Source organism: Quercus suber, unplaced genomic scaffold (assembly GCF_002906115.3).
Source record: "Quercus suber isolate HL8 unplaced genomic scaffold, Cork oak 2.0 scaffold_60, whole genome shotgun sequence".
Classification (NCBI taxonomy): Eukaryota; Viridiplantae; Streptophyta; class Magnoliopsida; order Fagales; family Fagaceae; genus Quercus; species Quercus suber.
Genome location: NW_027069525.1, coordinates 311,595 through 335,111, shown reverse-complemented (window position 1 = coordinate 335,111; position 23,517 = coordinate 311,595). Strand labels below are relative to the sequence as shown.

Below are 23,517 nucleotides of genomic sequence, written 5' to 3'. Positions count from 1 at the left end.
CAATGAAGCATCTTCGTGGGTGCGTGTTCTTCAAAATTAAATTCAAGTACTTCTCTCTCTCTCTCTCTCTCTCTCTCTCTCTCTCTGAGTAAATAATTTTTAAGAATTACACTTTTCTTGAGTAAAGCATGTGAATAATGAATTTTTGTGCTTAGTTGTGTAATAATGATATTGCAAGATTAGCATCGCCCCCCCCCCCCCTCCCCTCCCCCCTCCTCTCCTTTTAACCTATTGGTAGTTGTGTAACAAATAGTATTCTACCATCTGTCACCATAAAATATTTAAAGGCTCGTTCTTTTAATTTCTTTGCAGTGGCGGAACCACACACAAGAGTGGGGGGGCCTAATTTATAGTATTATATTATTTACATTTAAAAAAAATGTAGCATGTAAAAATTGAAATTGGCTCTCCCAAATTTTGAGTCATTTCAATGGTGCTCTTAAAAGAAAGAGAAGTCATATTAAAATCATATAATTTAAGAGGTTTAACAAATTAAGCTATGTAGAAAATGATAAATTTTTGTATATTTCTAATAGAAGAAATACATGACTTTCATATACTCTTTAAAATTTAGAAGATGATAAATTCTCTTAGTAAATTAATTTATATATATATGTGTGTGTGTGTGTGTGTGTGTGTGTGTGTGTAGAGGTTTGTCTTAACTAATATATTAGCATCACAACTTGGCCCCCCCAAACCAAAATTTCTAGCTCCGCCCCTGTTTCTTTGCTCTATCGACCAAATGAACTAGGCTTTGTGCAGCATAATTTGATTCATCCATATAAGTAAGGTTCTATGAATCTGCTAGTCTGTCTTTAGCAAATTCCTCTTCTTACATGAATCATGAAAATACCAAAAAAAATTTTAAAAATTATGATTCATTTTGCCCGATTCAAATTCAACTCATATTTAGAACCAAACGAATTGATTTTTTGATCTATAGATTTAATTGTCATTAGAAAAAGATAACACCATTTGTGTTTATTAATCAGTACAATTATATGTTTAAATTTAACTAAGGAACTTAATGTAAAGCAATTAAATTATTGTATCTAAGTTTTGCCATAAACTTAACGTGGCCAGTGTTATCGTAGTACTTGTCTTAATCACAAGGAATGTTGGAACAAACTTCCCACACGTAAGTAATGCTCTGCATATTATATCAACACCATGTTTATGCCCCCACTTTCATTAGCATGTTATCTTGTGTTGAGACCCATTTTGGCAAAAAAGAAAGGCCCAATGGCAAGAAGAAGCCCAACAATATAGCAAGGGGTGAAGAAAGAAGAATTAGCAAAGTAAGAAAAACCATTAGGCCTGAATGGCAGGAACAATGGTACACAAGCCCACAAAATAGTAAAATGACCCAAAGAAAGCAAATGGACCCAAGAGAGCCCCAAAAAAAGGAAGTAGTAAGACCATGGGAATTGTAAGAAGTAGAAAACAAGCAAAGATGGGCCGGAGGAGCTCAAAGAAAGGAATTAGTAAATGGGGTTGGGCCAAGGAAGTTCGAAAGGTTTAGCAAAAGCCCATGGGAATGTAAGAAGTAGGAAAGAATATGATGGGCCAAGGATTCTCCAAGAAATGAAACGGGCCGAGGATGTCCAAAAGAATGAAATTGGCCAAGGATACCCAAAAGGAATAGAATAGTTCAAAGGAGCCCAAGATGATGTGAGAATTAACCAGCAGAAATACTGGATAATGTAAATTGAGGGAAGAAATAATACATGGAAGGCTCAGAGGAAGGCCATCAAACGAAAGTTAAACAATGTCATGGCAGGAGCAATGCAGTGGCATGGCAGGAGTATCAGTCAGCCCACAAACCAAGGATGAAAAGAGATAAGGGCCAAATTGAAAGAAGCAAAGGCCCACATCCACACAATACCCAACCCAAAGAAGAAACAAGATGAGAAGAATGAAGACTCAATGACTTACCCACGCCACAAAAGGTTAAGCAAGCGACAGAACACACAGCAATACCAAACAAACCCACAGGCAATAGCAAACGCGTGAACGCCAAACAAGCAATGGATTCACATGAGAGTGGAGCACGCATAAGACTCAAGCACCACCAACTTGTACCCAGTCAATACAGGGGCAGTAGGCCATAAGTCAGGGGTAAGAGAGGATGTGGTCTGACTGTGGGGAAAGGGAGAAGTCTATTATGGAGTTCCTACTCAAACTCTTTTAGGGGAAATGTCCTGCTGGGATAACATACCACCCAAAAGAGGTAAAGATGAGCTAGAATCACTAGGTGCATGCTATAGGAGTTAGTATGAAAGAATGCCTGACCCTTATCTGGATGGGAATGCCACAGATAGAAAGAAAATAAAACAAAATTCCCTTTATCTAGGAACGGAACATAGTGCAACCAGTACAGGGCAGTGATGGTGGCTAGGTAGCTAGCAAACCAGTGGGTAATCTGGGATGGACACCTACAACAGGCCAAAAGTGGTTGAGGGGTAAAACGGTAAATCAAACTATGACAGATAGTATAAAAAGTCCTAGCCATGCACAGTGAAACAACAACAAGAAAGGACGGCAAGAAACATAGGAACAAAGAGAGAAACAGAAAGCAAAAGAAAAACAGAGAGAAAAAACAGAAAAAAAGAGAATAAGAGAGTAGTGAGGAAACAAGTGTGAGGAGTGATAGAGCATGCACCAATAGGCTACTTACTTTTCCCCCTCTCAATAGCCCCCTCTCTAGCAAGCTAAGAGTTTGAGATTAAGCCATTTAGGCCCATTTTCCAATGTAGGCAATTTCTGTGGCAAAATCTCCCTATGAGGTTACCTACATCCAAAATTGGTTCCCTTCTTGGAATTAAATCTGCCAAAGAGCCAAGTTCAGTAAATTATCCCCCTTCCTTCTTTTATCATAGTTGTTCAAGTACTAACGTTATTCTTATATTGCTTATTCATTCTTGCCATACTCATATTATTGTTTACTTTTCCTGTTGAAAAATCGTTAAAACATTATCTTTGGTACTTTAGTTAGAATATTTTAACTATCTTGTTGTATTATGTTTCTCTTACCATAACGTTTTTGTAATAGTATTCCTTGTTGTGGGCATGTGACTAAGATCTTTGCCAAGGGTCTTAGCTTGTGTACAAGCTGGCTTAAGGTGAGCTTCAATTAAGTTAGACCCGACTCTCCTACCCCAGAATCATTGGGCCATAGTACAGCAAGTGCAGTCCAGCCTAGGATACAAAAAAAGGCCCACCACATTGTGTTGTTGGCTGGCTCTTGCATAACAATTGGCTTGGCAAGATCTTATAGTGAGTTTGGCCTCTGACCTTAAAATCCTAGAGAAATTGGAATCCGTAGGTTTGGTTTTGACATGCTGTAGATGTATAGGCCCTAAAAGCGTTGTTATTAATCCTAGACTAGCACAACCGATCAAACTAAAAACCCAGTGACACGACATTAAGACCAATTTGGGTGTTTAGATGGACTATTTCTGCATAAGACACAGTCAAAACCAGTCAAATTTGATGGGTTTGCGGTGACCTATGGAACCTAAATGAGTTTTTATTACCCGGCTAGGTTTGTGAAATTTGTAAAATTACATTTATATGTTCACTTTATTGATTTTTTTTTTTTTTTATTGTTTGATGTGTTATAATATGGTAATTTAAAATTTTAAAAACCTGAAAAATTCAATAACAACAAAAATGCAATTCCCTATATGTTTGCCTACCTTCAAAACTCTCATTCTATCAAAAGATTATTCTATTACTATGAAACCCTAATTTTGAATTATAATGGCTAGTTTAATTTAGTTATATGACTATTTTTTAAATTTTACATATTTATGTTATGATTTTTCAAACTTATTTTTATATATATTTATTTTAAAAAAATTATTTGACCTTGCAGAGTTTAACCAATGACCCACTAATTGAACCGATAACTTGACTCTCTAAGTCGGGCTTAATAAATATGCCTCACAGCAATATAATTTCTAGTGTTGCAATGTCTCAAGTTTGGTTCATTATTATGTTCATCCAATATTGTGTATTAATGAAATGAACCAAGTTCAAGCTCAAACTTGGAAGCTCAATTTCTATATGAACTAAGTTTGAAATTTGAATAAAGCAATGCTTGTCGATATGCTCGGAAACACTATGATACTGTCTATAATTATAAAAATTATTACTATTGAATTATAAACAAATTACTTATGGCTATGAAGTAAGAAAGGTAAAAAGTAATATTACAAACAATATTTTTCACAACAATTAAGTTGACAGTTTTTACTGATTTTCACATAACAATTTGTCACCCTGATAATTGATTTTTTTTTTTTTTTTTCCTCTGGACTTATTGTGAATGAAACTTGAACACCACAGTGTTCAACATTTCGGCTTAGCTCCTCTCGTGACTCGTGTACATTCCCATATGTGCAAACATTGACAATTTAATTACACCCAACCCACCAAAATGTCCTACAGCTTTATTACGGAAATCTGCAATTGATTCTAGTTTGAGACCTTAGCCAGTTAGCCGTCTTAAGCTTGCCATATATATAACCCAACCGGGAAACTGAATACAACAAATTACTTGTTTTTATTATTATTATTATTTTGCTAAAACAAATTACTTGCCTTAGTAAAACTCTCAAGCGCAAAAAACATGAACGAAAAAAAGCAAGCATAAATGATGACTGCGAGACGTAGCCAATTTGAACATGAAATCGAACTCATTTTAAGGCTTTATCTTTAGTAAGATAATGCTAGCTAAACATAATATTTCATTTTCCATCTACATTCTGAGCTACACATGGAGACTCCTACCAAATTAAGAAATGCCAGCTTGACTCTTTTGATCATGTGGATTCTTTGGGCAAGGGCATGTTGTGAGAAGTATACGCTGCCTCTAACATATGACCCAAAAGCCATGAGGGAGAGATATGAAAGCTGGGTTGTACGGTATGGCCGAAGATACAAGAACAAAGAGGAAGAGGAATTGCGTTTTGGCATTTACCAAATGAACGTCGAGCTCATTGACTACTTCAATTCTCAAAACCATTCATTCAAGCTCACTGACAATAGATTTGCAGACTTATCAAACAGGGAGTACCAAGCTGCCTACTTGGGATTTGGAACCATGTCGCATCCAACGACAAACTTCTGCCATTTCAAAAATAAGAGTTTGCCAACTAGCATGGATTGGAGAAAGGAAGGTGCTGTTACTCCAATGAAGGATCAAGGCGAATGTGGTAGGAATTTGTGTTTTCCCTGGTGTAAATTTGAACATTTAAGTGCATGGTTAAAGACCATAAAGAGAATTGACTGCTAATAACAACATTTTCTTATGAACTTTTGATCTAGACTTTTGCTTGTATAATTAAATCAGCTTCACTGAAAGCTCCTAATTAAAGCTCCTAGAAGATGGGAAAACAGATGTTATTTTGGAGTAAATGCATGCGCCTTCTATGACAACAAAAAAACATTAACAACAACATCATTATGGTGCCGATAATGAAAAATAGGTCGTTAGAATAGTTTCTTGTCATTGGAAGCTCTCCAAGAAATTTATTTTTTGACAAATTCCATCAAACTTCATGATCTGATACCAACTACCAACCTCATGATTCAGGAAGTTGCTGGGCATTCTCTGCAGTGGCAGCAGTGGAAGGTATCAACAAAATCAAAAAAGGAAAGTTAGTATCTCTGTCAGAACAAGAGCTCATGGACTGTGATACTGACACTGGAAATGAAGGCTGCAATGGTGGATACATGGACAAAGCATTTGAGTTCATAAAAAAGAATGGTGGACTCACCACTGAAGAAGATTATCCTTATAAGGGAAAGGAAGGCTCCTGCGACAAAGCCAAAGAAAAAACTCACACAGCGACGATAAGTGGCTATGAAAAGGTACCAGCCAATGATGAAAAAAGCCTACAAGCTGCAGTTGCTAACCAACCTGTCTCTGTTGCAGTAGATGCTGGCAGTTTTAAATTTCAATTCTACTCTGAAGGTATCTTCTCTGGCCAGTGTGGAACTCACCTCAATCATGGAGTCACAGCAGTTGGCTATGGAGAAGATGGTGGTAAGTACTGGATTGTGAAGAATTCATGGGGTGCTGACTGGGGTGAATCCGGTTATATAAGGATGACACGTGATTCCCAAAATAAGCATGGTATTTGTGGAATTGCTATGGATGCTAGCTACCCTCTTATGGATTGAGTAGCCTTGTTAGTTCATCTGGCCATTTCTGGTTTTAAAATGACAGTAAGTTAGCTTAAAAAATTCCTCTAAAATGGTATTTATATGTAAACTTCAAATATAAAGTGCAATTATGAAATTGAAATAAATAACATATGAGACGTGATTCCCAAAGTAAGCATGGTATTTGTGGAATTGCTATGGATGCTAGCTACCCTCTTATGGATTGAGTGGCCTTGTTAGTTCATCTGGCCATTTCTGGCTTTAAAATGACAGTAAGTTAGCTTAAAAAGTTCCTCTAAAATGGTACTTATACGTAAACTTCAAATATAAAGTGCAATTATGAAATTGAAATAAATAACATATGAGATATGTAGGTCACAGACTACGGAAAATAATGTGGTGCAAGGTATCACGAAATATGAAGCTTACATAAGAACAAAGGCTCATGTGCAGATTATAATATGAATAATCAATCCATATCATGGTTTCTTGATTCAAAATCCTTAGAATTCTATTTTGAACTTTTCCAAACTGACTATATTTGTTTATAATCCGATTGGTTACCATGGAGATATTCTGAACCTTGAAATCTCAGGGTAGTAAGCTTTTAGGTGCAAGTTGAGATTCATCAACAAGGCATCAATTTGAAACCAGCAATCTTGATGGCCCAGCAATTGGGTTAGCATGGAATCCATAACATATCTTACTGAGATTGCTTGCTTGATGGATTTATTTGGCCAGTAATGCTGGTGTGCTTAGTATATAAGTCAGAGGTGTTGACAATATTCCATTAATAACAAACTAAAGGTTGAACTGTCACCAGTTTCTCAAAAAAAAAAAAAAAAAATGTTGAACTGTCACCATGAGTGAACATGACTTTGAAAAGCTATTATTGCAACCCTACATGAGATCACCATGATCAGCATCAAAAGACAAATTTAGGGCTAACAAAAACATATTTTGATGTGAATGCAGGCCCTTGTCATCAACAGACGTCCATCAGTATATCTGCAAATTTTTAAATTGACATATCTTAGCAAATATTTGAGAATTTAATAGACATAGTTAAAAGAAAAAAACTATTTCTATAATGGGAAAAGTGATCAACAACTGTTGGCCGATTAAGATAGAGTGATCAATACAAAATGAAGCCCTGAGCATGGCTTTACCAAGTTAACTTCAACAGGACAACCTCATTAAGATGCTTAGGAGAACTGGAGATAAAAAGACACTCAATAGAGATAGTGAACTTTAGGATATTAAGATTTTGAGGTTTAAGGATCACAAGTTCAGCGAGGCAGTTCACTGGACATAGCCAATCTAAGAGATAAGCAGCACTTAAAGCAAATATATCGCACAATGCCTTGAAGAAGCTAATCCATGTGACCTTCTGCAACATAGTATGGGATATACTGGCAAGATAGAGTAATCAATACAAAATGAAGCCCTGAGCATGGCTTTACCAAGTTAACTTCAACAGGACAACCTCATTAAGATGCTTAGGAGAACTGGAGATAAAACGACACTCAATAGAGACAGTGAACTTTAGGATATTAAGATTTTGAGGTTTAAGGATCACAAGTTCAGTGAGGCAGTTCACTGGACATAGCCAATCTAAGAGATAAGCAGCACTTAAAGCAAATATATCGCACAATGCCTTGAAGAAGCTAATCCATGTGACCTTCTGCAACATAGTATGGGATATACTGGCAAGAGGCAGTTCACTGGACATAGCCAATCTAAGAGATAAGCAGCACTTAAAGCAAATATATCGCACAATGCCTTGAAGAAGCTAATCCATGTGACCTTCTGCAACATAGTATGGGATATACTGGCAAGATAGAGTAATCAATACAAAATGAAGCCCTGAGCATGGCTTTACCAAGTTAACTTCAACAGGACAACCTCATTAAGATGCTTAGGAGAACTGGAGATAAAACGACACTCAATAGAGACAGTGAACTTTAGGATATTAAGATTTTGAGGTTTAAGGATCACAAGTTCAGTGAGGCAGTTCACTGGACATAGCCAATCTAAGAGATAAGCAGCACTTAAAGCAAATATATCGCACAATGCCTTGAAGAAGCTAATCCATGTGACCTTCTGCAACATAGTATGGGATATACTGGCACAGCTAAACTTCTTTCAAACAATAGGTCTACCTCAATAGGCCATTAGATGCAGGTCAAGGGATGCATTCCCACATGAAACTATCATAACCATCAATTTGTTGTTGAATTCTAGTAGTAGTTTGCTTAAAGCACATCCTAGCCAAAAACATGGAACTTTTTTAAAATACTTGACATTTTTATGAATAAAATAACAACTCCAGCCTCTAATAATCATTAGCTGAATAATGAATGCTATGATACAAAATCTCCAATATTAATAAAACCATTTGAGAGAAAAGAAAATATTCCTAGGCAGAGTAGTTCTATGAAAACTAAAAGGAAAAGGTTAAGATGACAAAAGAACTGAAATAAAGAGAATTGTGAGACAACTGATTTGGCAGACCATAAGAAGGTGGGCTAAGGGTTTGGGTCAATTACAGGTGGACATCTGAATTGGGAAAGAAGTCCACAAAAACCAATAAAAGCTATGTACTTATGCCTATATATATATTTATATATATGAAAGCTATGCACCAATTGATGTGCAGAACCAGAAAGAAGACACATTGGACAAATTATCAGAAGCCTTGCATTGAAAACTCTTGATTCTTTATTTCTACTTAAATTTTCATAACATTTGTATAATTTTCATGTTTTCTCTCCTTGCAATTTTATAATTGCTCTATAACGAATATAATAACTTCAATGCACAACCTTGTTCAGCTGTAACTGCAGAGGAGACTGGCTTTCAACTCTAACACCCTCTTGAGTATTGTATGAAGATACGAGTGTCATAAATTTTTACTACAATTGGCTACGTGACTGAGTGACTAACAAGACTACATTGACCTGGTAATTTTTGGATGCCAACTAGATGTTGCAGTATGTACTTAGTCCTTTTGACATTGAACTTTAATCAACCCACTCCCAGAAGAATTGTGAGTGCTAAGACTTTAAATCTGCAAATCTTTGCCTCACAGCACAAGCAAGTTCCCATTCACCTACACCTGCAAGTCTCTCAACCACCTTTTGCCTGACCCTGATATATGGAATAAACCCTCTCTCTGTCATCCCCATTACCACCTTTCCTGCCAAAATATACTCACTATACTCCAAGCACCCCTCAACCACCAACTCATAGCTTTCAAACCCAACAGCGTAACCCTCTCTCTCCAAGAAATCAATCATCTCAACTGCCTTCCATATCTCTCTGTTTGACCTCAATGCTGCTGCCACCTTCACCACTGTTCCCTGCCTTGGTGTCAATCCCATTTGCACCACCATTTGCTTCAACATCTCTGTTGCCTCTGCAGTTCTTCTGAGTGTGCACATTGCACTGATTACAATGCCATAACTTTCCAGATCAGGAACACATCCGGCCCTACCCATTCCCTTCAACACTTTAATGGCCTCTGCCAATTGATCAACAGCACATAGAGATGATATAAGATAATTGCATGTGCCACAGTCTGGACAATATCCAATTGATTGCATCTCCAACAGGATGTTAGGAACAGACTCAGAATGGTGCCGGCGCTCCAGCCATGCAGAAGAGAGGAGGAGGCGAGTTTGAGGGACAGGAACACAGCCAGAGTGAAGAACTCTTTGGAGGATAGCAAGTCCAAGAGGGAGGGGATTGGGGCTTTGGAGAGTGTATGAGAGGAGGCATGTATAGGCAATCTGGGGGCGAGAGCGGGGTCTGAGAGGAATAAAAGACTGCAAAATTTCATCAATGATTTGTGTTCTGAGGTTGAGGGGAAAGGTCGAGAGGAATGAGAATGGATTTGGGTTTTGGCAAGCTTCTTTTGAGGAAACAAGGTCAGGAATTTGTTGGTAGGTTTTGGCTTCAACTGCAGCTTTAACAGATTCTTCTAGCCGTTGCTGCGATGAGAATGGGTGAATTGAAGGAAACCGGAAGTGACAATCATGAAAATGCAGAAGAAATCTGCAAATCTTTGCTGCTCCAACCATCATTTTCAAGATTGCAAAATATTAATATACTAGTGGGGAATCATGTGTTACAACATGAAACCTGCAGAAATTGGTCTTTGTTAACGATAGAAGCTGGAAAAATGTACGATATGAAAAATAAAACATAAACTAAGAGGTAATCCAGTAAATAGAAAGATAAAAGAAAGCCTGTGGTACCACAAAGAGTATGCTATACTTCGTCAATATGAAGGTTGCAGAGTATGGCATTAATTAAGGTAAACATTAGCGAAAATCCATATAGAAGACAAGCAGGACTTGAGTGATCAAAATTTTACCGTGATTAGAAAAGCTAAAAAGAATGAATTCCTGCAAGTGATCGTGCTAGCAAAAAGGAAAACAAAACAGGTTTTCCAAACTATGATTTCAGGAAGTATCTGTCTCAGACAATTACGATATCCCAACTTGGCACTTTCAGTGATACTAATAAATGAACATATTCTAAACATCTTTACCCATCAGTGTTATAAGACTACAGCTCATGTTAAGCTAATTAATACTCACATAACCAACAACCAAGATTTAATCTCAGAGAATGAGAGAGGGAGAGAGAGAGATTAAAATTTAAAAAAAAATAAAAAAAAATAAAAAATTCCTTCATATGCACAAGAAACTTTTTCCATCAAGACAAGTGCAGTAAAAAATTCCAAGTTATATTATGAAAACACAGCCTTGCAGCACAGGCTGCCATGAAAGTTTTGGTCGTAAAATTACACATGTATCTCAAAATGGTAAGGTAGAACTCAATAAACCAGGTTCCTCTGAGGAATATTGTCAAACAAGTAGAGTGCACAACATTTTTAACGCACGCAAGAGAGACTTGAAGAGCATACTCTGAAGTCTGGACAAGATAGCATCCTCGACGGTCTCTGAGGATTATGATGGCCACGACGCATGTCCCTTGTCGTGATATTTAGAGAGCGCTCCTCTGTTTTTCTACATATGTGTCTATCCTCTTCCACCTAAGTTGCCTATTGAGTATTGAAAGAGAGAGTAGAGAATTACCAAAGACAGGCCGCCGCCTTGCGGCTTGATACAATTTTAGGCATGATAACTTTTTTTCTTTTTTTCTTTTTTTCCTTGTAAAAGTTATTTTATTCAATATGTAATATTTTTAGTTTTTTACATTAAAAAAAGTGATATTCATATTCTTCCCATTAAAAAAAAAATTGATATTTTTCCCCTTTTATATGTATATTTTTACAAGAAGGGATGGATTAGCATAAACACAAATTAATAACAATTTTTTTTTTTAACATCAAATAAATATATGACATAATATAGAGAGAAAAAAATTGAAATAAACATTTATCTTAAATGTGAGCTTTGCAAATAAATTCAAGGAAAAGAGAGGAAAAATATGATTTGACAATGACATGTTGACAAAATATAGCTTCTGTCTAATGCATTGGATATGATACAATGTGAACATGTTTCTAGTTTTGGACTCGTGTTTACATAGTGTGTCCAGTTCATAAATGCATTAGACGAAGACGTTTTCTTTACAATGGCAAGAAAGTGAATAGTTTATTGTGATATGTTACAAAAAAATAATTTTTGAGAGAGAAAGAAATTTTTTTTTTTTTTAATTGGTAAATCTTGCACAAATGTTTTTATGTTAAAAGGGAGAAAATGAAGAAAAATTAATATATTATTTTGCTAAGTATGAACATCTTTTTATTTTAAAAAGTCATTGAATATGAATTGTTTTTTTTTTTATAGGTAAATAATAAGAAAAAAGGGAGATGTAGTTCGAAGCACAAATATGTAGCATCTTAAAAAATATCATTATCATTGAATTATCACCTAAATCTCTTATTTCATATTTTTATATATAAAAGTGTAGTATGCGATCAAATTATACTTATTGAGGGCTCTTTCATTTTGGGACTTCAGGAAATTGCTGGAGTGTTCCACCGCATTATACTCTGTCAACCATAGTTGGATACATTTTTTTCTTTTCTTTTTAAAATAACCAAAGTTTAAAATAAAATAAAAATTAGACACATGACACTGTAATTTGTGGAATATAAAGGATTTTTCATTCATAAATATGTACTTAGTATAATTTATGGTGAAATATTGATTTGTTTGGCCCATGATTTTCTACGAAAATGATTGATTTTCATTCTTCTCTGCAGGAGCATGTTTTTACACTTGACTAGGTCCTTTTCGTTACAGAACTCGCGCCATTTAAACACTTGCTTCATGGGCACCGATTAGGGTAAACCGTAAACATGTCGGTTTTGCCAGGACTTAACTCAGTCCCCCCAACGTGCAAGTTAATGTAACTTGTAAGCTTTCATCATAAATAGTCAAGCCTTGTCAAGTTTCCCAAAAAACAATTCAGTTGAACCTTGTCAAACAAAAATCCTCACGCATTACCAATGAGCTTGAACTCAATTGTTACCTTTTTTCCACACAAAACAGGGGTTAACACTTAGAGATTGTGGGTCTGACAAGTTGTAATTCTAATGAAAAGTGTATATTCAACAACTTTGTAGAGAGCACCATGCGGTATATTAATTTGGATATATGAATGTGATAGATCATGTCCAAGGGAAAATCAGAATGAGTAGCATAACAAGCAGAAATGATAATCTTCCTCATGGTAAAAAAAAGTAATTTTTACAGATAAATCAGAACTCTAACCAAACTCCCCCTGCATCTGTATCAATCCTATATTATTATGTCTTCAAAAAGCTGAAGCAAGTTCTTTTACTTCATGTACTATCCATGATACCAAGCCAAAGTATGCACCGCTTTCATTTAAATGTAGTTTTTAGCAGCACAGACATCCATACACTATATTGCTCCTTACCCAGCAGCAAATACTTGTACAGACCCAATGAACTCAAATTTAATTTGGAGCTTGTCAGGCTTGAAAATTAAGAATAGTCCAATCTGAGGAAGGAGGGAAAACCCACAACAAAGCACTTTATAAATTAGAGCCATACACTGATGCCAAAGAACCATAAAGAAATCAACCAATCTCTGTTAAAGGGTCTGAATCTGAAAGAGGAGGGGGTTGATATGAGAATTCAATAAATTATACGGACTTTAAAAATGAAAAATTGCATTTTATTACCAAAATATAGCTGTCAGCTACATATGTTTGGTGGACTCCATCAACAATAACGCCTTATTTTAGATCTAGCACGGCGATGGAAAATTCGAAAAATCACCGCAAAACAAATGAGAACCACCTGTAGGATAATTAATACCTTCAGACCTGGAATCACAAATCCCCAACTTATGTCTATCAATATACATTTTCCAAGCGCATAGAAAATACGATAAACTGAAGAATACCCTTTTTTTTCAAGAAACAGAAGAATACCTTTAAGCTTTTGGATTAAGTCCTCGATATAAACTCCATTTTTTGTTTGTTTTACATCAATAGAGCTCATGTCAAAGCTTGTTGAGATATTACTGCTGGTCATGTACTCAATATTCCCACCCATAACGCATGTGTTGGTACAATGGACGCTACCATCATGTTCATCACTTCCATCACAGCAATCTAGAAAGATATTGAATCCATAACTAGAATTAAAAGTAGAAGGAATAAGAGCAAACCAATTATCCATTCATCCCAACAAAAAAAGGACTTCAAATTTTATGTAAATGGACTAAGTGGTATAGACAACTCTAATTAAGTCTCAAATTTCTTTTACAATGTTAGCGCTGAAATTTCAAACAAAAATCACTCTTGGAAATTTGCACAAAGCTATTTTAACTTGGTTTCAGTTTTCTTGGTGTGGAAGGCAAGTCTATTCCTTGTACAAGTAATTTGATAATTCCCATCCACCAGGTAATAGATATTGAAGCCTTATATAGAAAAAATTGTAAAGGATTTGGTAGCTTATGCCAATGAGATCCTCTCATAGGTAACTTTAGTGTATTTCAGTTGGCATTTCCTGGGGTGTAAGCACAGATGTACCAAACCACATTAAATATTGTTGTTTTGTGAGAATATTTTATTTCTTGTATGTCTGTATGCGCTAGTCAATAGCCTTGTAACTCAGTGGCATTGTCTGATCTCCCTTATGAGGAGAAACAAGGTTTGAATCCCCCCTCTCCCACTTGTTGTAACATTACATTATCCAAAAAAAAAATGCAATCTGCTAGCCCTAAATTCCAACAAGTTGGTATAACAACTTCCATTGATAAAAAAAAAAAAAATGGATGAGAGTCACTTAATATAATTTGATAATGTGCAAAGGATCATAGATGTGCAAACTATTAATCAACAGGTCAACAAAAGGACTCCAGCTTTATGAAACTCGAAACAACCATGTCTCTCGCTAGGGAGCTCATTAGTCAATCACATTTCGGGGTCAGAAGCATAATTCCTAACATATAGGTTATTGCCCATGAAATTTAGCATCTACAAATTGCAAAGAAAAATTAAAGAAGCCCTAATTATTACCCAGATTAATGGGAAGCAAAAGCTAAGTAATTTTTGAGATATTACTTACCACAAAATCGATCATTAATGCGAGAAGAAAATATAAACTGAGGTTTACTTCCTACATTCCTGCAATAAAATTTCCCTGCCTGACAGGCTGAAGTTCCTGCAAATGCAAGGTAGAAGTTCAAAAATTGAAATTACTTGCAAAGATATAAACATCATTGAATGCATGGTAAATAGGGAATCCTTGATTTTCAACATGAAGCATACTATCCATATTAGTAAATTTACTTGTATCATTACGCAAGAATCAGGATTACTGAAAACAATATCATCCGAGGAAGACTACCAAACTGTCAGCCTAAAATCAGAGATCAACCCAGTGCTGGAGGGAGGAGGAGGAGGAGGGAGTAAAGAGACATAGAAAATGGATTTTTTCATGCATAATCGCCATCTTGACATCCAACAATTAAAGGAATCCGGCAAAAATTGAAACTTCTAAAATAAAACAGCTGTGGGGGCAAACAACCAACAACAGAAGAGTAAAAAAATGTTGGCTTTTATGGAAAAAAAGACATTTGTGACATTTCAACTTAAAGGATGACTAGCCTGTCTGCTTTCAAACAAAAGCGCTTATGATTGATCATTAATGCATTCTCCATGGTCATTAAAGATAAAGATGATCCATAGAAAATGACAGTAGTTTGTGACATTTCAACTTAAAGGATGACTTGCCTGTCTGCTTTCAAACAAAAGCGTTTATGATTGATCATTGATGTGTTCTCCATGGTCATTACAGATAAAGATGATCCATAGAAAATGCCAGTGAAATCCTTGGACGTTCAGATGAGATTCCAATCAATACACATAAAATCAGACTTCTCCCAATTAGAATCTATCTTCTCTAATTTGGACCAAAATATCTCTCAAGGAGCATGATTACAACAATCAAGTACTATTTTCTATTTCCCTTGTTAAGTGTATCCAGACAAGTACACGTGCAGTATGAGAAATAACTCTCTTGAGAATTCCAAATTTTCTCCATAAGCATGAACCCTTAATTGCTAAACACAAGTTCACGAACAAGATTTAGCTCCCAATATAATGATGCCATATCCGCAATATCAAGGAAAGGCAAAACATCCATTACCTGACTTCTCTAATTTATTCTATCATACCCAATAAAATTCTAAATTTCACAACCTTAGCAATTCTTTTCAACCATAATCTCCCATAGTGGAAAAGAAAATTAAGCCGAAAGCGCCAAAAAAAAAAAAAAAAAACAATCAAAGTTCTGAGAGAACTATAGTTAGCATTAATTATTCACATCCATAACGCATTGACATTTCTACAAGTATAGCAAAAAATTTAAAGCGTAATTAGAAAGCGGAATGAGAACCTACCGGGCTCATCAGTCCCGTCAGCACAATCACAGAAATCGTCATTGACACGGTCTCTGGTGAAGGATTTGGAGCCATCCTTGCACTTGATCACCTCTGAATCAAAGTACTTCTCATCTGCAAGGCAAAAGGGAGCAACTTCAAATTTCAAGAATTCAAAGGAAATCGTAGAAGAACATGACGATTGGGCATATGGGTACTGCTCTAATATGAATTTCCCTGAAAACCCAGTTGATAAAAACCAAAAGTTTTTTTTTTTTTTTTTTTTTTTCCCATTTGGAGTTCGAGAGAGAAAGGGTACCGTACCAAGAGGGTGGAGTCCGAGGATATATCCGTAGGAACAGGTAAAGATGAAAGAGGCAGAGAGGAGAGGAATTAATAGCGTGAGCAAACTACGATGATGTCTGTTCTCCAACGCCATGCCCAACAGTATGGGCTTGTGTCTGTGTATAGGCCCTGCTACAAATAACAAGTTTTTAGTCAGTCAGTCAGTCTACTCTAAAGTTGGCTTGGCTTGCTTGACCCCAAGTCAATGGTTTGAATTCAATTTAGTGAGTTTCAATTTGTAATAAAGCCTCTTTTTTTTCTTTTTTTTTTGGAAGTGAATGTCTTCTTTTGTAATCGATACAGAAATCTGGATTTGAATCTGATCGTATTTGCAACCTGCATCAAAAGTATGAACCGGACGTCATACTTTCAAATGCTATCATATCTTAAAAAATAGGAATGAGAATAAGTGGGGTTTTATCCCCCATTCTACCTTCTTCTTCTATTGGGGTTTTATTTTTACACCAATTAGGGTTTAGAAAGGGTTTACATCTTTAATATTAAAACAGAACTTGATCTAATTATGCATTAAAGTTAGTAAAATAATTGTATTACTAATTTATTTACATAACAAGACTAGGGTTTCTTTAACAATTAGGTGGTAGTCTCCATGATTTAAGCACTTTAACACGTGCATTGGATTTTTTTTTTTTTTTTTTGGTTGGCTTGAATGTTATGAATCATAATACCATTAGTCTTTATATTGTTTGATCATGTATAGACTATTAGTATAATAGCATAAGTTATAGTCTAACTAACACCATTTAGCATGTTCAACGAAAACATTTAGAATTCAAATCCCTCCTCTCATTGTATCTATTGAATTTATCAACCCAAAAATAAAAAGCTAATACTTAAATTTAGCTAAACGTTATTTGATATGTTTCTAATCGTAGCTCGTTTGACCAAACATATAAATAATTTTTTTTTTTTTTTTTTGGTTGGCTTGAATGTTATGAATCATAATACCATTAGTCTTTATATTGTTTGATCATGTATAGACTATTAGTGTAATAGCATAAGTTATAGTCTAACTGACACCATTTAGCATGTTCAACGAAAATATTTAGAATTCAAATCCCTCCTCTCATTGTATCTATTGAATTTATCAACCCAAAAATAAAAAACTAATACTTAAATTTAGCTAAACGTTATTTGATATGTTTCTAATCGTAACTCGTTTGACCAAACATATAGATAAATAGTGAATTCTCAAGATGTACATAGTTTAACCAGTTAGCACCTCATGGTGTTTATTTGAAATGTTTAATTTTAGGTCAATTCATAACTTGTTTGACCAAACACATGGCAAGATAAATAGGACCTTGTAGCTCAACTAGTTAGCATCTCTAGGTGTTTTTTAGACATCCATGGTTTCGTAACTTGTTTGACCAAACACATGGCAAGATAACTAGCAAGATTCTCAAGAGCCTTGTAGCTCAATTAGTTGGCATTTATTGGTGTTTTTTAGACATTCATGGTTCAAATTCTCCTTTCCTATTGTAACTTGTAACTATTAAATTATGTATAAAAAATGGGCAAATTTGATTTTTTTTTTTTCAAATATAAATGAGATGAGTTTGGTAAACAAGATATTTTGAGGGTTTGTGCCTGGAAAGATTTCTTTTTTTTTTTTCTTTTAAATTAGCGTTAGTTATGGATCAATGTAAATTTTTTTTTTTTTTTTTTTTTTTGAGAAGATTGGATCAATGTAAAATTGATTTCCCATCATTCCTAACTTGTCATCTTCACAAAGCCGTGATAAAAACATTATTATGGTAATAACTTATAACATTGTATGCTATATATGAGTCAAAGGGATAAGGATATCACTTTTGTTTTTACTGTCAATATATATCCATGGATGCCATGTAAAACCATAATTAAAATTGAACAATGAAATAGATAGTAAAATATTACTTTAAACTATGTGATGAAAGGCAAAGCTCATGGTAAGATCTAAGTTTTGGCAAAACCAAAAATTACAAATGATTTTTTTATTTTTTATAACTTTATAGTTACAATAGATGACTCAATTGAAAACACCAAAGAAGTATCAATTAGGTTACAAAGCTCTTGACATAATAGATTATTAAAAAAATTCAAAATAAATAATGAAACTTTAATAATTGGGCCCGCTTGGTATTGTTGTTCTAGTACCGTTATTTATATTTTTTGAAAATATGTGTGGGTGAAAAAGTGTGTGGAAATACGTATAATATTATTTAAAAACTGAAAACTGTTGTTTAAGTGCATATACCAAACACGCCCTGAAATTTTATTTGGATGAAAAATAAGAAGAAATATATTAAGAAGTCATCCACACTAGATACCTAACTGATTTGCAAAAAGAACATCGAATACTTAAACAGATAATTCATATTCTACATTTTCTTTTTCTTTTTCTTTTTCTTTCGCATGACTTGAAAAAAAAAGTGCAATATCTAGAAATTTAAACAAGGAAAATGAAAATTCATATAGTATAAGTGCCTGATTTCTAAGGAAGCAATAACATTCTATAAAAAAAATATGTATATATAATAATCTTCCTCATGAGAGATAGTTTCCGCTTCGAATTTAGAAATGGAATAAAAACGAATCCAATTCGAATAAGACATTATTTCCAAATATATCACTTACTTAAATTCCAAAAAAGTGAGATGATTAATCATATGTTTTTCACATTCCATAAATAGTTGGGACATTGAGTAATATCCATATTTTCTCTAAACTTTTTCACAATTTATAATAAAGTGACTAAATTTTACAATGGATTGGCCGTTAACTCACTACAATAGGGATGGCAATAGGATGGGACGAGTTCGAAGGATAGGGTCTTTGCCCCCATCTCTGCCCTGCATGGTTTTGTCTTATTCTATCTCCCTCTCGTCTTGCATAACAGGGAAATTTTTTTTGCACTATTCCCGCCCCTTGAAGCCCTGCAAAGCCCCTCCCCATCCCGTAAAACTCAACTTCTTGTTAATTTATCCACAAATATTGCAATTATTTTTAATAATATCCGTTTCGTTAATAAAAATATACTTGAAATTAAAATAAATTTATCCCATCAAATCAAACTAATTTTTAGCAAAAATTGAATAATATTATTAAAGTGTTTAAGAGAACAATATCACAACAAAAACAAAAATCTCATAATACAAAATCAATGATTCAATAGTATATAAATTTGTTTATAATAAAGACAAAAGAAAATGTTAAAATTTGTACCTTATTTCCAACCTTGCTAGAGAAAAAAAAGAGGGGTAGAAATCCTTGTTGGGTAGAATAAAATAAATTGATGATATGTTTGTTTAAATAATAAGATTTTAGGGTATGAAAATTTTACAATTTAACTATTATCAATGTGAGACGGGGCAGGACATGTTGGGTCTAAAAAGTCTACACCCATCCCTGACCTACCCTGTCCTATGATGCGAAGCTAAAATCTCGCCCTATCTCCGCCCTACCACCTTTGCAGATGGAAAAAACTTGCATGGGATGAAGCGAGGCGGGGTGGGGCAAAATTGGCATCTCTACACCACAACTTTCTTTCTTTTTTCAACAATTAGAGTGCGTTTGGGATCTTCTTTAAAAGAAAAGAAAAACTGTTTTTGCTTTTTGTCTTAGTTTTTTCACAACTAACCTAACTTTTTTTTTTCTTAATCTTTTATAACATATTTAACATAAAAATTACCAAAAATCATATATTTTGATAAATAGTATGCAAATAAACTATTGAAAATCATCCAATTAAACTACATGAAACATCCCATTTGTAGAAAGTACTCTTTTTTTTTAGTAAAAGGCAAAAGAATAATTTGTTCTGTGCTCATAGCGTGGCTGCGTTGTAGAAAGTACATTGGAATATTGGATACTGATCAAACAGATCATCTATATTACGTATATTAAAAAAAAAAAAAAATTTATATTTTACATGCCTTGAAGGAGATGCAATATCTAATAATAGTCCTAAAGAATCATTTAAACATGGAAAATAAAAATCACTATACTTTAACTGCCTGATTGTTAAGGAAGCATGAGCAGTCGACCAAAAAATAAATATGTAATGATCTGCTTGCAATATTTGATTTGTGTCTTTGATCAGAAGTAACTAATTGTATTGATTTCCTGCAATATGACAGAAACAAAAGAGAACGTCATTAGTTAGGTTCTTAAGCAAATAGAAATCGAAGTTCAAAAAAGAGAAGAGAAGGAAAAATAAAACCATATAGAGTATGATAATTGTCTTGTTAGCTACAAGTAGCTTTGCTAGTGGCCCAGGCCTTGGCTCATTAAGCATATCAGTACTACTAAAGTATATTTATTATTATTTTAAGTTTAACCCATATTTTTAAGCAAGTATTACAGCTTAACTTTTGTAAGTTCAAGACATATGATTTAAGATCAACAGTTACGTACTTATTATGGGGCTTTAACAGATTATCAACAAAAAAAAAAAATATATATATATATATATATATATTATGGGGCTTTAAGGGCTTTAACAGATTATCAACAAAAAAAAAAATATATATATATATATATATATTATGGGGCTTTAACAGCCTAATCTATTGAACCATCAATAGCTTGAGCATTGCTGATAGTAAAGGTGCTCTTATATTGTTTATACGAAAAACAAATAGATGAATGACATACAGATGGTAACATCAAATAAATCTGGAAAACTAGTTTCAATAATTCAGCTTGGCATTGTCGATCTTGCGCAACCACCCTAAGAGGAGCTACCACTGCCCTACCATTCCAAATTTTGTAGTATTCTAGATTAGATTTTCCTACACATCGTCATCAACATTTAAAAAAAGTTTATTATCATAATTTTGGTAATTTTTTTTTTTGTAACATTTTCGTATTTATTTAAATTATTGAAAATGTGGCAAAATCTGCTAAAATTAAAAGTGATATAGAAAACACGAGTAAAAGCAAAGAGAAAAGATAGAAGACAAAGCATGGTAGGATTACATGGTTTGGTCTTGATGACAGCCTACATTCACGATGTAATACTTGGGTAACTCAACCATTAGACTATTTAGGCAATGGCGTAAGTCCGCTGAATGGAAGAAGTCCCCTAAAAGTAAAGTCTCTCCCCTAGCCAAAAAAGAAAGACCTCTTCTATTGTCTAATAGAATGTCTCTTTTCAAATGTTGTGCATTCTATTAATATATTTTACTATGTTTGATGTAGTTTAAGAGAGTCAAAATTTTTAATCTCCCAAAAATTTTACTCTTTATTTCTTTTTCTATCAAAATTATATTTTTTTCAGACAAATTTATTATTGAAATCCATTGTTCATTACTTAAAGTTCAATATTGTCAAGAGAAACAAAAATAATATCAAATGATATTTATTCTTATAATGATTGTTTAAATTTATTTTTTGAATTAAAATTAATTTTTTTTTATATATATAAATAGATGAAAATAGTCCAATTAACATATTAAGTTATGTAAAAAGGCTATCCCTTATAAAATATAAACTAACCATACATTTACATTTACATATGTAGATAGAAATTATTCAAAATTAAAATTGATAAAATTCTATATATGTAAGATCAACTATGTCATAAGAAAGATTAAATAAATTCACAATATAAAATTTTAAAGGACATAATTAGTAGTAATCTTAGTATCTCAAAAAATATGAAAATGGATTTTTAAATGAAAAAATATATATGAAAACATAAATATTATTCAGTTAATATTTAAAATAAAAGAATGTCCACTAAAATGATCCTAGACTAGGCCCTATTATATTGCGTAGGTCAAATTTGAGCATAAATTTGTTTGAAGTTGACTTGAGTTGTTTCATATATGACAAAAACACACCATTTAGAGAATATATATATATATATATATATATTAATTATATTGCGCGCGCGCGCACACACACACACACACACACACACACACACACACACAATATATATATATATATATATTACATGCACTAAAATGAGTTAGGAAATTAAGGCCTTCTCAATAGGTGTTTCACATCACATTGAGATTGCTGAGGATAAACATCTTCACAGTTTAAACCAATAGGTAATAGTAGTAATGCTATGGTTTAGGGGGTATTTTTATCATTTAGTGATTCTAGGGATTTTTTTTTTTTCATTTTAATCACTCCTAAGGTATTTTGTAATTTTGGGGGACTAGGGGTATATTATTCATTTTGAAATTTTAAAAATATTTCTCTAGTTATGAACATTCATGGGATATTTTGGTCAATTTTAGTTCTAAGGTTTTTGTGTTATTATGAGTATTTTAGGGGTATTTTGATCATTAGGGTGTTAGTTTTCTACATAGGAGTATAAAAAAACAAAAGGATTAAACTTTGTGGTTTTGTATTTAGAAAACACTTATAGAAGCACAAAAAAAGAAAAAAAAAAGTATATTGTAGCAATTGGGAAACCGCTACAAAAAAAAGTATATTATAGCAGTTACAAAAAAACTGCTGCTACAAAGAGACTTGTAGTAGTATTTGAAAATCTACTACAATAAACCTTCCCTAGTAGCACTTTTTGTAATCGCTACAAAAGAAGACCACTATTATAATTCATATTTTTTTTGTTGTGAGTGAAGGTGAAAGCAAAAAAAGGAAAAAGACAAGGGTTACGTGATTTGGCCTAATGACTTAGTCCATGATTTGGCCTAATGACTTAATCCACATTGTAAAATCCAAAACAGATACTTCTTTATTGTAGGATAAATTACATGCTACAAAAAACTCTAACAGAGTTTATATGGAAGCAGTGGAGTCTAGGGTTAGACTTAGATGGGCTTTACGCTAAATTGGACTTCTTGTGCAAATACATAAATAACAATCTTAATCCTTTTGTTTTTCCAAAATCACCAATGATAGCACTATGAAATTTAAAGTGTTTCGTTTAAAAGTCTTAATAGGAGTAAGTTTTCAAATCCTAGTATAACTAAAAGACAACTGGGCTCTCATCAAAAAAAAGAAAAAAAGAAAAAAAAAGACAACTGGGCCAAGGTCATGGGCTCCCGTACTGTGGACCAGAAAGATTGTATTTTGGATCCACGCGCTATAAACCGCGTGATGTATATCCAACCGACAGAGA

The 23,517-nt window shown here is 33.8% G+C and overlaps 3 protein-coding genes and 1 long non-coding RNA gene across 9 annotated transcripts; 1 reads left to right on the top strand and 3 right to left on the bottom strand.

Annotated features, from left to right (window-relative positions):
- Positions 1-4,686: 4,686 nt before the first annotated feature.
- On the top strand, positions 4,687-6,189 carry LOC112040062 (ervatamin-B). Its single transcript, XM_024072959.2, has 2 exons — positions 4,687-5,219; positions 5,600-6,189. Exons 1-2 carry the CDS (start codon positions 4,781-4,783, stop codon positions 6,187-6,189), a joined length of 1,029 nt encoding a protein of 342 aa, XP_023928727.1. The 5' UTR covers positions 4,687-4,780.
- LOC136067147 (uncharacterized) lies at positions 5,308-5,934 on the bottom strand. The gene is made up of 2 exons (XR_010628659.1): positions 5,784-5,934; positions 5,308-5,617 (listed from the first exon to the last, which is right to left on the bottom strand). It is a non-coding gene; the product is annotated as an uncharacterized LOC136067147 (long non-coding RNA).
- Positions 6,190-6,601: 412 nt separating the features above from the next.
- On the bottom strand, positions 6,602-11,373 carry LOC112040071 (pentatricopeptide repeat-containing protein At1g06270). Of its 3 annotated transcripts, XR_010628658.1 has the most exons (3): positions 11,105-11,348; positions 8,997-10,314; positions 6,602-7,179 (listed from the first exon to the last, which is right to left on the bottom strand). XR_010628658.1 is itself a non-coding variant. In XM_024072969.2 (2 exons), exon 2 carries the CDS (start codon positions 10,254-10,256, stop codon positions 9,228-9,230), a length of 1,029 nt encoding a protein of 342 aa, XP_023928737.1. In that variant the 5' UTR covers positions 10,257-10,314; positions 11,105-11,348; the 3' UTR covers positions 8,849-9,227. The 3 variants fall into 3 exon arrangements, 1 of the variants encoding a protein (XP_023928737.1); XR_002886050.2 differs by lacking the exon at positions 8,997-10,314 and having other exon boundaries at positions 11,105-11,373; XM_024072969.2 differs by lacking the exon at positions 6,602-7,179 and having other exon boundaries at positions 8,849-10,314.
- A 1,386-nt stretch (positions 11,374-12,759) lies between these two features.
- Positions 12,760-16,714, bottom strand: LOC112040073 (glucosidase 2 subunit beta). 4 transcript variants are annotated; one of them, XR_002886052.2, is made up of 6 exons: positions 16,392-16,714; positions 16,089-16,202; positions 14,753-14,848; positions 13,612-13,794; positions 13,360-13,477; positions 12,760-13,175 (listed from the first exon to the last, which is right to left on the bottom strand). XR_002886052.2 is itself a non-coding variant. In XM_024072973.2 (6 exons), the coding sequence occupies exons 1-5, from the start codon at positions 16,504-16,506 to the stop codon at positions 13,400-13,402; spliced, it is 612 nt and encodes a 203-aa protein (XP_023928741.2). In that variant the 5' UTR covers positions 16,507-16,701; the 3' UTR covers positions 12,760-13,175; positions 13,360-13,399. The 4 variants fall into 4 exon arrangements, 2 of the variants coding, with proteins under 2 accessions (XP_023928741.2, XP_023928739.2); XR_002886051.2 differs by having other exon boundaries at positions 12,760-13,283; positions 16,392-16,713; XM_024072973.2 differs by having other exon boundaries at positions 13,360-13,503; positions 16,392-16,701.
- Positions 16,715-23,517: the final 6,803 nt, after the last annotated feature.